This window comes from Rhincodon typus, chromosome 11 (assembly GCF_021869965.1).
Source record: "Rhincodon typus isolate 14 chromosome 11, sRhiTyp1.1, whole genome shotgun sequence".
NCBI lineage: Eukaryota > Metazoa > Chordata > Chondrichthyes > Orectolobiformes > Rhincodontidae > Rhincodon > Rhincodon typus.
In genome coordinates, this window is record NC_063342.1 from 73,735,836 (window position 1) to 73,749,469 (window position 13,634).

The 13,634-nt window shown below is 44.9% G+C and overlaps 1 protein-coding gene across 2 annotated transcripts in view; it reads right to left on the minus strand.

The window, feature by feature from the left end:
• The window catches only part of LOC109931905 (coagulation factor X-like), a 28,003-nt gene extending 16,469 nt beyond the window's left edge, over positions 1–11,534 (minus strand). For both annotated transcript variants that reach the window (XM_048603342.1, XM_020531173.2), the window contains exons 1-3: positions 11,422–11,534; positions 11,148–11,311; positions 4,118–4,142 (exon numbers count right to left, since the gene is read on the minus strand). In XM_048603342.1, coding sequence (XP_048459299.1) covers positions 4,118–4,142; positions 11,148–11,311; positions 11,422–11,482 — 250 coding nt within the window. In that variant the 5' untranslated portion in view covers positions 11,483–11,534. The remainder of the gene's footprint in view (positions 1–4,117; positions 4,143–11,147; positions 11,312–11,421) is intronic.
• Positions 11,535–13,634: the final 2,100 nt, after the last annotated feature.

The following is a 13,634-nucleotide window of genomic DNA, read 5'->3' on the forward strand; positions in this document are numbered from 1 at the left end:
CTGCCTCCCTAACCTGTTCTTCCTCCCACCTATCCCCTCCTCCCACCTCAAGCCGCACCTCCATCTCCTACCGACCAACCTCATCCCGCCCCCTTGACCTGTCCGTCCTCCCTGGACTGACCTATCCCCTTCCTAACTCCCTACCTACACTCGCCTTTCCTGGCCCCATCCCCGCCTCTTCGACCTGTTTGTTTCCTCTCCACCTATCCTCTCCTCTATCCCTCTTCTATCCGCCTCCCACTCTCTCCCTATTTATTTCAAAACCCCCTTCCCCTCCCCCTTTTCTGATGAAGGGTCTAGGCCCGAAACGTCAGCCTCTCTGCTCCTATGATGCTGCTTGGCCTGCTGTGTTCATCTAGCCCTGCACTTTAGATTCTGCCAGTTTTTCCAAATCCTTCATGATGACAAAATGCTGGGGAAATTAAAACCTCTGGGTCTGTCTCCCAACAATTTTGTTTGTAGATTCTTGAATGTGCTTACCCAATATTTCTCCATTCCATCTCTTAAATAATTGTCAAATGATGCCTCTCATATACCTGACCGAAGGATTTTAATCCTGTATACTAAGCACATATGCAGCTGTGTTGTCTGGGATTGTAGAAAGTGCACAGATCTTCTTTGTGACAGGGAACTGGCAGATTCATCGCCAAAAAAACCCCACAACATGACATAAGAACTATTCTTCCTAATAAACAGTTGGGCTAAGTGAGTAACAAGATTTTAGTTGGTCAGAGAACTTGCTGGTAGTAGGAGTTCAGGCTAGAACTCTCAATAGCCCAGAGGAATAGCAGGACTCTTGGTGAGTGTAAAGTGTGATAGTTGGGCCATAATGTGTCCAAGGAAATCACACTTAGAGAAAGTGTAAGGACCAATGAACCTGTAAAGTAGAGGGACGTAGAACAATTGGCCCCATGTTACAAAACCAGGGACATCTGGATTGTACTGAATGCCCCGGTTGCCTCCGAGTTGCCAGGACGGAGGAGAACATTGAACAAGTAGCAAAACTTCTGGAGAGTGAGAGAACGCAACCTAAGCTCGTCATCCATGTTTGAATCTGTAACAGAGGTAGAGGTACATCTGAGGATTTGTAGAGCAGGATTTCCCAAACTGAGGGTTGGGACCTCAAATAGGGTCATGAGCCAAAGTAGTGTGGTCACGAGCTCAATGGCAGCAATGCCCTATCCTCCTTTCTCTCCTGTCATGCTGAATGACTCCCAAAATAGTCTGTTCTCATTCCAACAGAAGAGAAGTGTTGATTGATTTATACAGTGGGCAAATAGCAGATAAAAATTAGAGAACAATTAGGAAATAGCAATCACAACATGGTTGCCAAAGGAATAGAAATAGGCAATAGAGAATTAGAGGATAAGGATGCTGAACAGGAAAGGATAGTAAGGCAATGGGATTAGTTTGCAATTGATACAGGGCTGCAGGGAGGGAGTAGGGTATTGGAATTAGTCTGAGATTGATACTAGACTTTGGGGAGACAGTTGTGGGATTAGTTTGGGATTGATACAAGGCTATGAGGAGATAGTGTGACAGTGGGATAAGTTTGATACTGATACACGGCTATGGGGACGGAGTAGGGCAGTGGGATTAGTTTGGGATTGATACAGGGTTATGGTGAGGGAGTGGGACAGTGCAATTAGTTTGGGGATTGATACAAGCTATGGGGAGATAGTGGGGCAGGGGGATAAGTTTGGTATTGATACAGAGCTATGCTTAATAGTGGGACAGTGGGATAGGTTAGGTATTGATATAGGACTTTGGTTAATAGTGGGGCAGTGGGATTAGTTTGGGATTGATACAGAGCTATAGCTAATAGTGGGGCAGTGGGATAAGTTAGGTATTGATGTAGGGTTTTGATTAATAGTGGGGCAGTGGGATTAGTTTGGGATTGATACAGGGCTATGGTTAATAGTGGGGCAGTGGGATAAGTTAGGTATTGATATAGGGCTTTCGTTAATAGTGGGGCAGTGGGATAAGTTAGGTATTGATTCAGGGCTATGGAGAAAGAGTGGGGCAGTGGGATTAGTTTGGGATTGAAACAGGGCTATGGAGAAAGAGTGGGGCAGTGGGATTAGTTTGGGATTGTTGTAAGTCTGTGGGTAGAAAGTGGAGCAATGGAGGCTTGTTTTGGAATTACCCACCAGAGAATCAGAATCAACATAATGTGCCATTAACCTCTTTCTGTGCTTCATATTCCTGAAATTCTTGAGTTTCTCAAACTATAGGCAGTTGGATTAACCCAATCACCATTTGCCTTTCAGAGATAATTAAGAGATTGGGAATATTTACATAACAATTTCCTGTTTTTAAAAAAATTATCAAAAGTGATAACTCTGTTATAAAAGCACATATTTTGTTCCTAATATGAATGTTGTCTATACACGCTTCAAAAGTTAAAATGGCACAATTACTTCCTAACATTTTAACATTTGAAATAACTGTCGACAATATGTTCAAGGTTATTGTTTAAAGTTAAGTTTGTAATTAGTGGAGAATGTTAAGGTTCAGGTTGGGATTGATAGGTGTGATTGAGGCAGCACTTCCCAAACAATTTCCATTGTGAACACATTTTGTGGCTTGAAAGTTGCTGTGACCCCAGAGCTGAGTGAGTAGAGCTGGGGAGCAGTGTGGGGAGGTGTGAGACCAGAGTGTAGAGATAGAGACTTCGAAATTTTACAGCACAAGAAATGCACATCAGCCCAGCTTGTCCATGCTGATCGTCAAACATTTTCCTATTCTAATCCCATTTTCCAGCATGTGTGACCTGGTGTGGAGGAGGAGAGGAGTGGGAATGGCAAGGGGTTTTTGGAGACATGTGGGAGAGGTAGTGTTGGGGTGTGGAGAGGGAGCTGTACAGACTGCTCAGTTTTTAAATAAAATGCACCCAGCTTTCCACTGGATTTTTGGAACAGGAATCAGGCCTCACAGATTAGCCAGTTAGGCGATGGTCAGTATAAGATAAACACAGGAATTTTAAGGGGTCTTATTTGGAAGTCTACAACAGCCATTGTCTGAGATCTTGGTTAGGTTTGCAACTGCACTGGAGGTCACAATGCAGAATATGAAGCGCTTGACCAAAGATTGGAGTTGAGATCAGGTATTGTTGTGGAGTTCGGGGTGTCATGGTTAGTGTCAGAAACTGCTAAGGCTAACTCTGCATTTGGTAGCACTGTCCTTTTGCATAGTTCCCTGGTTTGTGTTGCTGCATTTGCATTAGGAATTTCAGTTATAGTCAGTGTGAACAGAGGGTGCAGCCTTGGTACTGAAGTAAACAAGTCACTGTCACTGAATAGGAGTTTCCTTGGAGCTGTAACTTCATCAGGGGTATGTCAGAAATCCTGATGGATTAAGCAGCTCCTACGCTGGAATTTGAACCTGTGTCCCCAAAGCATTAGTCTGTGTTACAGTTCAGTAATAATACCAATATACTACCATATGTCTCCACCATTCCTTCAGGCAGGACATTTCAGATTTTAACAATGTATTCAATGCATTCTCCTACTTTCAACTCTGTTACATTTGTCAATAGGTGGCATGATGGCTCAGTGGTTAGCACTGCTGCCTCACAGTGCCAGGGACCCAGCTTCAATTCCACCTTTGGACAACTGTCTGTGTGGAGTTTGTGCATTCTGCATGGGTTTCGTCTGGGTGCTCTGGTTTTCTGTCGCACTCTAGACATATACAGGCTAGGTGGACTAGCCTTGGGAAATGTGGTGTTACAGCAATAGGGTGGGATGCTCTTTGGGGTATCAATGTGGACTCATTTGGCTGAATGGCCTGCTTCCACATTGTAGCAATTCTATGATGATCCAAAATCTGTGTCCTCTCGTTAGCAAACCTCCTGCCAGTCGAACGAGGTGCTCTATGCATACATACTATCAAGGTCCTTAAATTTTCAACAGCTTGATCAAACCTCTTTTTAACCTTCTCTGTTTTATGGAGATCACCACCCCTTCCCATGTCAACTCATCACTCCCCAAAGCCAAAGCCCTTTCATTTCCTGGTTCCATTCTGGTAAAACTCCTCTGCACCCTGTCCGAGTCCTTGCCATCCCTTAGAGTCATCTATACCTTCAGTAGAAATCTTGCTAAGTACAGAAGCGACTCACCAGCATAAGTTCTCATGAATTCCCACTAGAGAAAGAAAGCAGAATGTTACAATGTGTAAAGAAACACTGTCTTGGTGACTTGTTTTGCCACAAGCATCAACATTTGTATGATCCAGATTTCCTTATATGGACCAGACAAAGTTGACAGTATATTCACCAACAAAGTAAAACTATTGTGGATGCTGGAAATCTGAGATCAAAACAGAAACTGCTGGAAATATTCAGCAGGTCAGGCAGCATCTGTGGAGAGAGAAACACAGTTAACATTTCAGTTTGATGACCTGTCACCTGAGGTTCTGAACGTAGGTCATTTCACTGAAATGTTCACTCAGTGGTTCCAGTCTTGCCTCAGAAGCAGAAGATTGTGGGGTTCACTTCTGTGTCTAGAACCTTGAGCACTAATTCTAGGCTGAGACTCCCAATGTGATACCAAGGGAGTCCTGCACTGTCAGAGGTGCTGTGTTCTTGATGCGATTTTTACCCAAGGCCCTGTCTGCCCTCCCTCTCAAGTAGGTAAAGATAGACCTCATAATCACGAATCAATGAAGAGTGGGGCAGGGTGGTGGCGAGGTCTTCTCCCTGGTATATGTCCCAACTGAACTCGCAACCAGCTTCACTAAAAGCCATTATGTGCTCACGTCTCTCCTTGCTGTTTGCAGGGGCTCGTTGCATTCTCTTTAAAAGTAGTGAATTGGATGTGAAGCACTTTGAACATCCTGTAGATGTGGACAATGTATTCACATGCAAGCCTGCCCTTTACCTTTTTTTTTGCGATGTGGTCCATGTTCACACTGCCTATTATCAAGGAAGAAATAGCAAGGCATCTTGATAGAAATTGTCCCGTTGGGCAGATGCAGCATGGGTTCATGAAGGGCAGGTCATGCTTGACAAATCTTTTGGAATTCTATGAAGACATTACGAGCGAGTTGGACAATGGGGACCCAGTGGATGTGGTGTACCTAGACTTCCAAAAGGCCTTTGACAAGGTGCCACACAAGAGGCTACTGCATAAGATAAGGATGCATGGCATTAAGCGTAAAGTATTAGCATGGATAGAGGATTGGTTGACTAACAGGAAGCAAAGCGTGGGGATAAATGAGCGCTATTCTAGCTGGCAGTCAGTGACTAATGGTGTGCCTCAGGGATCGGTGTTGGGACTGCAATTATTTACAATTTATATAGATGACTTGGAGCTGGGGACCACGTGTAGGGTGTCAAAGTTTGCAGATGACAGTAAGATGAGTGGCACAGCAAAGTGTGCAGAGGACTGTGAAACTTTGCAGAGGAACATAGATACATTGAGTGAGTGGGCAAAGGTCTGGCAGATGGAATACAATGTAAATAAATGTGAAGTCATACATTTTGGTAGTAGTAATAGTAAAAAGGATTATTACTTGAATGGTAAAAAGTTGCAGCATGCTGCTATGCAGAGGGACCTGGGTGTCCTTGTGCATGAATCACAGAAGGTAGGTCTGCAGGTACAACAAGTAATTAGGAAGGCAAATGGAATTTTGTCCTTCATTGCTAAAGGGATTGAAATTAAAAGCAGAGAGGTTATGTTGCAGCTGTACAAGGTGCTGGTGAGGCCACACCTAGAGTACTGTGGTGCAGTTTTGGTCTCCTTACTTGAGAAAGGATGTACTGGCACTGGAGGGGGTGCAAAGGAGGTTCACTAGGTTGATTCCGGAGTTGAGGGGGTTGGCTTATGAGGAGAGACTGAGTAGATTGGGATTATATTCATTGGAATTCAGAAGATTGATGGGGGATCTTATAGAAACATATAAAATTATGAAGGGAATAGATAAGATAGAAGTAGAGAGGATGTTTCCACTGGCAGGTGAAGCTAGGACAAGAGGGCATAGCCTCAAGATTAGAGGGAGCAGATTTAGGACTGAATTGAGAAGGAATTTCTTCACCCAGAGGGTTGTTAATCCGTGGAATTCCTTGCCCAGTGAAGTAGTTGACGCTACTTCAGTAAACGCTTCTAAAAAAAAGGTAGATTTTTTTTGAACAATAAAGGAATTAAGGGATACGGTGAGAATGCGGGTAAGTGGATCTGAATCCACGAAAAGATCAGCCATGATCTTATTGAATGGCGGAGCAGGCTCGAAGGGCCAGATGGCCTACTCCTGCTCCTAGTTCTTGTGTTCTTGTGTTCTTCCTGCATGCAGTTCTCTCTCTTTGTGATCTCTGGTTCATGTTCACATTGCCTTCCTGCATGCAGTTCTCTCTCTCTGTGATCTCTGGTTCATGTTCACACCGCCTGCCTGCATCTCCCTTGCTGTGCTCTCTGGTTCATCTTTATCCTTCCTGCCTGTGACATGTCTACCAAGAAGACTGCAGATTGTTTGGAGGTTTACTCGTGTTGCCCTCTGGATAGAGTCACTGTCAAAAGGTCCATCCTTTTCCTGGGTCGCTGCACCAGGAGGCCGTCTCATTGGGCCAGTCAAATCTGAACCCAGACTGCAATGAGGGTCATTGTCACTGGTCCCTACAAAAAGGGATGGCAAGCAGTGCAGGTTCGAAGACCCTCATCACACTTTGAGGAAAAGGCTCTCGAGCTGGTGAAGAGCAGCACCATTTCTGTCACCACCGGGAGATGCCGATGGGCTGTAGCCCAATGCACTGCTCTTCCCAGGTGTCCACAAAGGCAAACACATGCCTCTGCAGAAGCTAATCTTCACGACAAATTATTTCTCTTCTCCACTCTAGGCACTAGCGCCACCCAGCACTCCACGCTGCTAAAGAGTTTGCAGCCTCACTTCCTCTGTGAACACTCAGAGGAGGCACTGGCAAGGCACTCCCTGTTCCTGCAATTTCCATCAGCTCAGGGACTTTCATCTTGGTGGGCACCCTGGAGTGGTGAGGGGGCACAATCTGGGGGGCATATCACTGATAGGTAGGTAGGATGAGGAAGGAATGCCCAATTCTGTGGTCCCAGAGGACTGCTGGAGACCAGGACCTGCAGACCCTGTACTTAGAATCATACAGTCATACAGCATGGAAACAGGCCCTTCAGCCCACCATGTCTATGCCAACCAATAAATACCAAACTACACTAATCCCACATACCTGCACTTGATGCATACCCTATTATTCTGATGAAATTCTGATGAAAAGATGTCTACACTGTTAATTACCGGTCCAAATTTTCGACAACAAAATTCATTCAAGTTTAATGTGAAAATGCAGCAACTTCATGCAGCTCTGGGAAGGTTGATAGCTACTTGTCATTAGTGCAAGGTTAATGATGAAACAATGCAAATCACACAGCGATATGGACTCACGGGATGGGTGTGTTGCTGGCAAGATAAGCTTTAATTGCGCATCAGTAATTGCCCTCAGTGCCTTTCTAGGGCCATTTCAGAGAGCAGTTAAGAGTCAACCACATTGCTATGGTTCTGGAGTTACATGTAGGCTAGATTTGGTCATAAGTGACATAGTCAACCTGCAGGGACAGGCAAGGGAACATCAGGCTGGTAGTCCACAGGTCCTCGGTACACTGTAATGGAAGATGGGGCAGTCTCCCTATGGTCTCACAGAATAATGAAGACATGTTCTGGGGAAGAGTCACTGGACCCAAAATATTAACTCAATTTTTTCCTTCACAGAGGCTGCCAGACCTGCTGAGCTTTTCCAACAACTTCTGTTTTTGTTTCTGATTTACAGCATCCACAGTTCTTTCGGTTTTTAATGGAGATTTTATTGCGAGTGGGTACCACGTTATATACAAGATACGTATGCAACAGAGAGAGTGCAAAGGAGATTTATATAAATGGTTCCAGGAATGAGAAACTTCAGTGATGAGGATAGATTGAAGAAGTTGGGACTGTTTTTCCTGGCAAGAAACATGGTGAGAGGGGATCTGTTAGAGGTGTTTAAAATAGGGAGAAGCTGTTTCAGTGAGTAAAAGTATGAAGAAGAGAGAGCATAGACTTCAGCTGATCTGCAAACAAAGCAAGGGTGATGTGAGAAAGAAACCTTTTTTACACAGTGAGTGATTCGGGTATGGAATACACTGCCTGGAAATGAGGTGGAGGCAGGTTCAATTGAGGCGTTCAAGAGGGTACTGGATGGTTTTCTGGATACTGGATATGGAGAAAAGGCAGGAGATTGGCACTAATAGACCCAGGCTCAGAATTAGAGCAGGCAAAGGCATCATGGACTGAATGGCCTCCTTCTGCACCATAATAATCCTGTGATGATTGCAATAAGTACCACTCCATTTGGTCAGGTGTAATTTCTCAGTCTTTGGGGAGCTGGTACAGATCCAGCTGCTCCCTCCAATAGCTAGAGGCCTTGACTGCCTCCATAGAAGGTGTGACACCCACCTTGGACACCCAAATCCAGTAGGACATTTAGTGGCTACTGGTTATACATTCGGAGCTGTCCTCCATCAGTATCGCCTTGGGTGCTCAGCATTAATGGCAATGGTGGGGTTGGCAGCAGGTGGGGGGCGAGGGGCACCTTGACCTTACTCCAGATGACCTTTGGCCTTGAGGTGACGTAGTGGTGCCAAGAGGCAGCAAAAGTGAGCAGGAGTGACAGTCAGGGACCCTGGGAGTTTCTTCTCAGGACATGCCAGAGCCAGCCAATCCCAACTCCTCACCCCTTCTGGTGACACCCATTGCCTCCAGGAGTTGAAAGCGCCCTCAAGGACGGTGAGCTTTCATTTGTGTGGGAGATTCTAAGCAGGCCAGGACCCTCCAGGCCCAACCCCTCCCAAAGGACAGCCCACTTCCAAGTCACCAGGATGTACTGAGTCGGCAAGGTCCCTCCACCCCAGCTGCAGAATTCAAGCCTACAGGGAGCTAGAGTGCGAAGGAGAGAAAAAAGGAAAAGGTTTGTTGCTTCAGTTTAATGAATAGTTATTCACTTGCAGTGATCTAACATCTGTCGTGGACTTTATTGTTATTATGAGGACTGGAGAAGGTTCTGTAAAGTGAAAGGTGAAAATAAAAGTGAAATAGAATCTTCCGCTAGCAGGATTGGGCAGTGTTTCAATCACCACATCTTAGTCCCTGTCTCATAAGCAGCGAAGTGAATGACTTGATGTCATGTCAACTGTGAGGGAGCCAGACACTGCTATAAGTTGGGGATTGGAGTCAAGGTGCTACAATTGAATCTTGGGGACACTAATGATTAGGGAGGAGCCAGGCCTGGGTTGTCAGTTGGTGGTCCCCACACCTACGCCTTATGGGATTGATGGCGGAATCTGCCTTGTATCTACTGGCCCCAGGAGAGAAAGTTCTGTCCCATGCTTGGGCTTCTCAAAGAGATGCTATTATTATTTGGGGTCATGAGGTAGGCAATGGGCTGCTCATTTGTCAACTTACCATCAGTATGATGTCAAAAGGGGGGAATGGATCACATTTTGCAGCCATAGAAGCATTGTCAATAACAATGCTCTGGCATTGCAAGAGTATGTTGAGGTCCCATTGCATTTTACAGCATGGCAGGGGTAATAAAGGTATGAAGCAGCATACACAGACACATACACAGACTCATATAGGCACATACAGACTCACACAGACACGCACACAACCACACACAGGCTCACATAGATGCACAAAGACCTATGTGCGTAAATGTAGACGCAAAGATATATATACAGAGACACACACGCAAAGATATTCACAAATACAATAGATACCAACTCACATAAAAAATAATGCAGACACACAGATATTTACACACACAGACTCATACATTTTCAGAGAGACGCACACATGTATAAACACACGGCAATATACAGGTTCACAAATACACAGCAACACCAACTCACATATTCACACTCAGACTCATATATACCGATACAGACTCACATATACATTAAACATATAGTTTCATAAATACACACAGACTCACATATTCACACACACATGCTCATATTCACACAAGAAGCCTCATAAAGACACATATAAACTCACATATACATGCGCACAGTCACATGTGCATGTACACACACATTAACATCTCCACACATACTGAATCACATATACTCATACAGATTGACAAATGTACAAAAGAGGCAAATACACACAGTCAGTCTCACACATACACACTCAGATACACACATTGCAAGCACAAACTGACATTCACACACAAATACACACACTTATATACACATAATCATCTTCATGGAGGTTGATGTATACAATCAAGCTATTCCTGTCTTTTAGGCAGTATTTGTAAGTAGAGAGGAGATAATCTTTTTGTGGGTTATTCTCAGGAAATGATCATCAGAAATGGGAGTAAAAATTATGCGGTTTGTACAACGGGCTCCACTGCCTCTCCCCGAGCCCACGATGATGCTCATATACTCCAGGAATGACATCCTTTGTGCCCTTCACACTGAGATGGGGAACTTCAGCCACGGAGAGTGACAAGAGAAATCGAGGCTCTGTTCAGCAAAGAATGGGTTAAGAGGAGAGCTGATGTTTGTGATCAAAATGGGAGCGTCGACTAGAATGAACCAGAGTCAACAGAGTCCATAGTAGCTTGGAACTAACAAGAGATTGAATCAAAAAAGAAAAGGAGCATTTAAAGGGCATGAAATAATTGGCTAGCATTCTCAGAGAGACAATTATCACGATGGGCAGAATGGTCTTCTGCACTGCAACATTCATTAATTCAACGTGAGCACAACAATGATTGGATTTTGAACTTTCCCGAAGAGATTTTGCAAACAGCTGAAATTATCTAATGGGATGCACAAATTAAATTAATGAGGAACCCAATTCAAGTCAGATAGGTTAAAAACTAATATGTCAAGGATAAGTTCAAGTTATTGTATATAGATTTACGTGTGGTATCTAACGTCAATTTAATTGTAAATGTAAATATGGGTTTAAGTTTTAATTACAGGAAGATTTAAGAAGCGATCCTAAAAGTAATCAAAAAGTAAAATTTCCCGGTGCCCCAGTGCTACTTGGTTGAGGGGCCTAGATGTACCTCAGGGAGACAATGTCCACTGCTGTTCTGTCTCACTGAGTATTGAGTGTCGGCTGGGGATTGTGGTATGACTCACCGCTCTTCCCGTATCTTCAAACACTTCCCTGGCCTCCTCAAAGTTGCAGTTTTCCTCAAAGCACTCTTGCTCCAGGTTGCCGGGCCTCAGCTCTTCCAGCAGGAAGTTGGCCCGTTTCTGCCTGCCCAATAACAGGGCTCGGGCGGCATGGCTGGGGAGGAAGACTGAGAGGGAGCTTTGAGTTATTACTGAAAATCAGCATCAGGAACAACAAGTTAACAAATTGAAAAGCAGCTGCGTTGTAACTAGGCTGTGCGCTGCCGGCAGAACAAACCTTGTTGATAGGCTTCGGTGGGAAACAATGACCAAAGGACAAGCCCCAGAATCCAAGCCATTGTGAATAAAATGCCTGTGTAAACCCAGTGGCCTCAGTCTCTCTCCTAAAGCTGGACTATGTGCAACAAGGCTTAAAGTCCAATCTCTGGTCATACCAGAACTTGTTTGTTTGTGTGGTCAGTCATTTTGTCCAGTTGATACGTACAGAGACCACAATCGCCTCTTTAGTTTGCGCAATTCTTGGAAAAAGAATAGTAAGGTAGAGGGAATTTGCCTCTTTGGAGAAATTCCCCTCCCCAAGATCCACAAATTGTTTAGAATTCCAACTGTGTGTACCTGCTGGCTCAGAGCTGACTGAACTGTTCCTTGACTTCTAAGCCGAACAACTTTTAAGCAAATCTTGCCAAAATGTGATTTCAGAATTTCTTTTTCATTTCTAGGATATGCCTGTCACAAGCTAGGCCCAAGCATTTATTGACCCTCCCTAATTCACAAAATCAAAGAATTGTTACAGTGGAGGAGGCCATTTGGCCCATCATGCCTACACTAACTGGTTAAATGAACAATGTTGCAAGTGCCAGTCTCCTGCCTTGCATGTTATTTTTATCCAAATAATTATCCAATGCCCTTCTTGAATATCTCAATCGAACCTGCCTCCACCACATTTTCAGGCAGTGCATTCCAGACCCGAACTACTCACTGTTTTTCCTCACCCTTGCATCATTAGTAAATCACTTTAAGTCTATGCTCTCTCAAGTCTTGTTCTTTTTACAAGCAGAAACAGCTTATCTACTCTGTCCAGCACCGGTCGTGATTTTGAAAACCTCTCAGCCTTCCTCTCTCCAAGGAGAACAGTCTCAACTTCTTCAATCTATCCTCATCGCTGACATTTCGCATCCCTGAAATCATTCTTGTAAACCATTTCTGCACTGTCTCCAATGTATTCACATCATACCTATAACGGGACATCTAGAACTGTACACAATACTCCAGCTGAAGTCTAACAAGTGTCTTGTACAAGTTCACCATCACCTCCCTGCTCTTGTTCCTTTATGCCTGTGGCGGATTAGGGTTCCTGAGCCAGAACTCATCCTATCCGATTGCTTTGCCTTCTTCTTTTCTTGCTTTTCTACTTTCCTTTTCTTTTTGTTAAGCTGTTTTTCTCTGCTTACCATCTGGAGGGATCTCAGTTGTGGGAGCAGCATCGGCGACAGCAGCTAGGGGCTCAGACAGGGACTTAAATGGTCAGCCACGAGGAGGTTTGTGTGCCCCGGCAGAACTTTGGCGGTAGCGGCATCGTGTAAGTGGCTGGGGGCCCGGAGAGACACCAGAGTGGGACTCAGGCAGCCTGAGGCAGGGTGGCTGGTGAGCCCAAATGATACTCAGCAATGAGATAGCAGCATGGAGGTGCAGGGATTGGGAGATCGAGCCCAGTGTGCGAGAGAGATTGAACCCAGTGCAGGGGGAGAGAAATCGAGCCCGGTGTGGAGGGAGAGAAATTGAGTCTAGTGCAGGGAAGAAAGACCAAACCCAACATGAAGGGAGAGATCGAGGCCAGTACGGGAAAGAGATCGAGCCAATACAGGAGAGGGAGATCGAGCCCAATGCAGGGGAGTACAGGTTAAGCCCAGTGTGTGGGGAGGGAATTTGAGGCCAGTGGGGATAAGAGATTGAACCCAGTGCAGGAGACGGATCGAGCCTAATGCGGGGAGAAAGATCAAGCCTGGTGCAGGGGAGAGAGATTGAGCTCGTGTGGGGAAAGATCGAGCCCACTTTAGGGGAGAGCAGGGCAGAGATCGAGTCCAGTATGGGAGAGAGATCAAGCCTAGTGCAGGGGAGAGACATTGAGCCCGGTGTGGGAAAAATCGAGCCCATTTTAGGGCAGAGATCGAGCCCAGTGTGGGAGAGAGACCGAACCCAGAGCGGGGAGAGAGATTGAGCCCAAGACGGGGCGAGATTGAACCCAGTGTGGGGAAAGCCCAGCGTGGAGCGACTGCAGGCCCATTGCTAAAGAAGTACTGTAATTTGGAGCTTTTAACTTTAATTCTTACTTACTAATTTATGCAGACAGAAACTGTAATGTTGAACTTTTAACTTATTTCTTTATTTTTTGACTTTTTACCCAAGATTTTATACCTAGGTACCTTATACCTAAGATGTTGCCATAAATGGCGATATTGTAAACTTTTCACTGTACTCCTGTATCCCTGT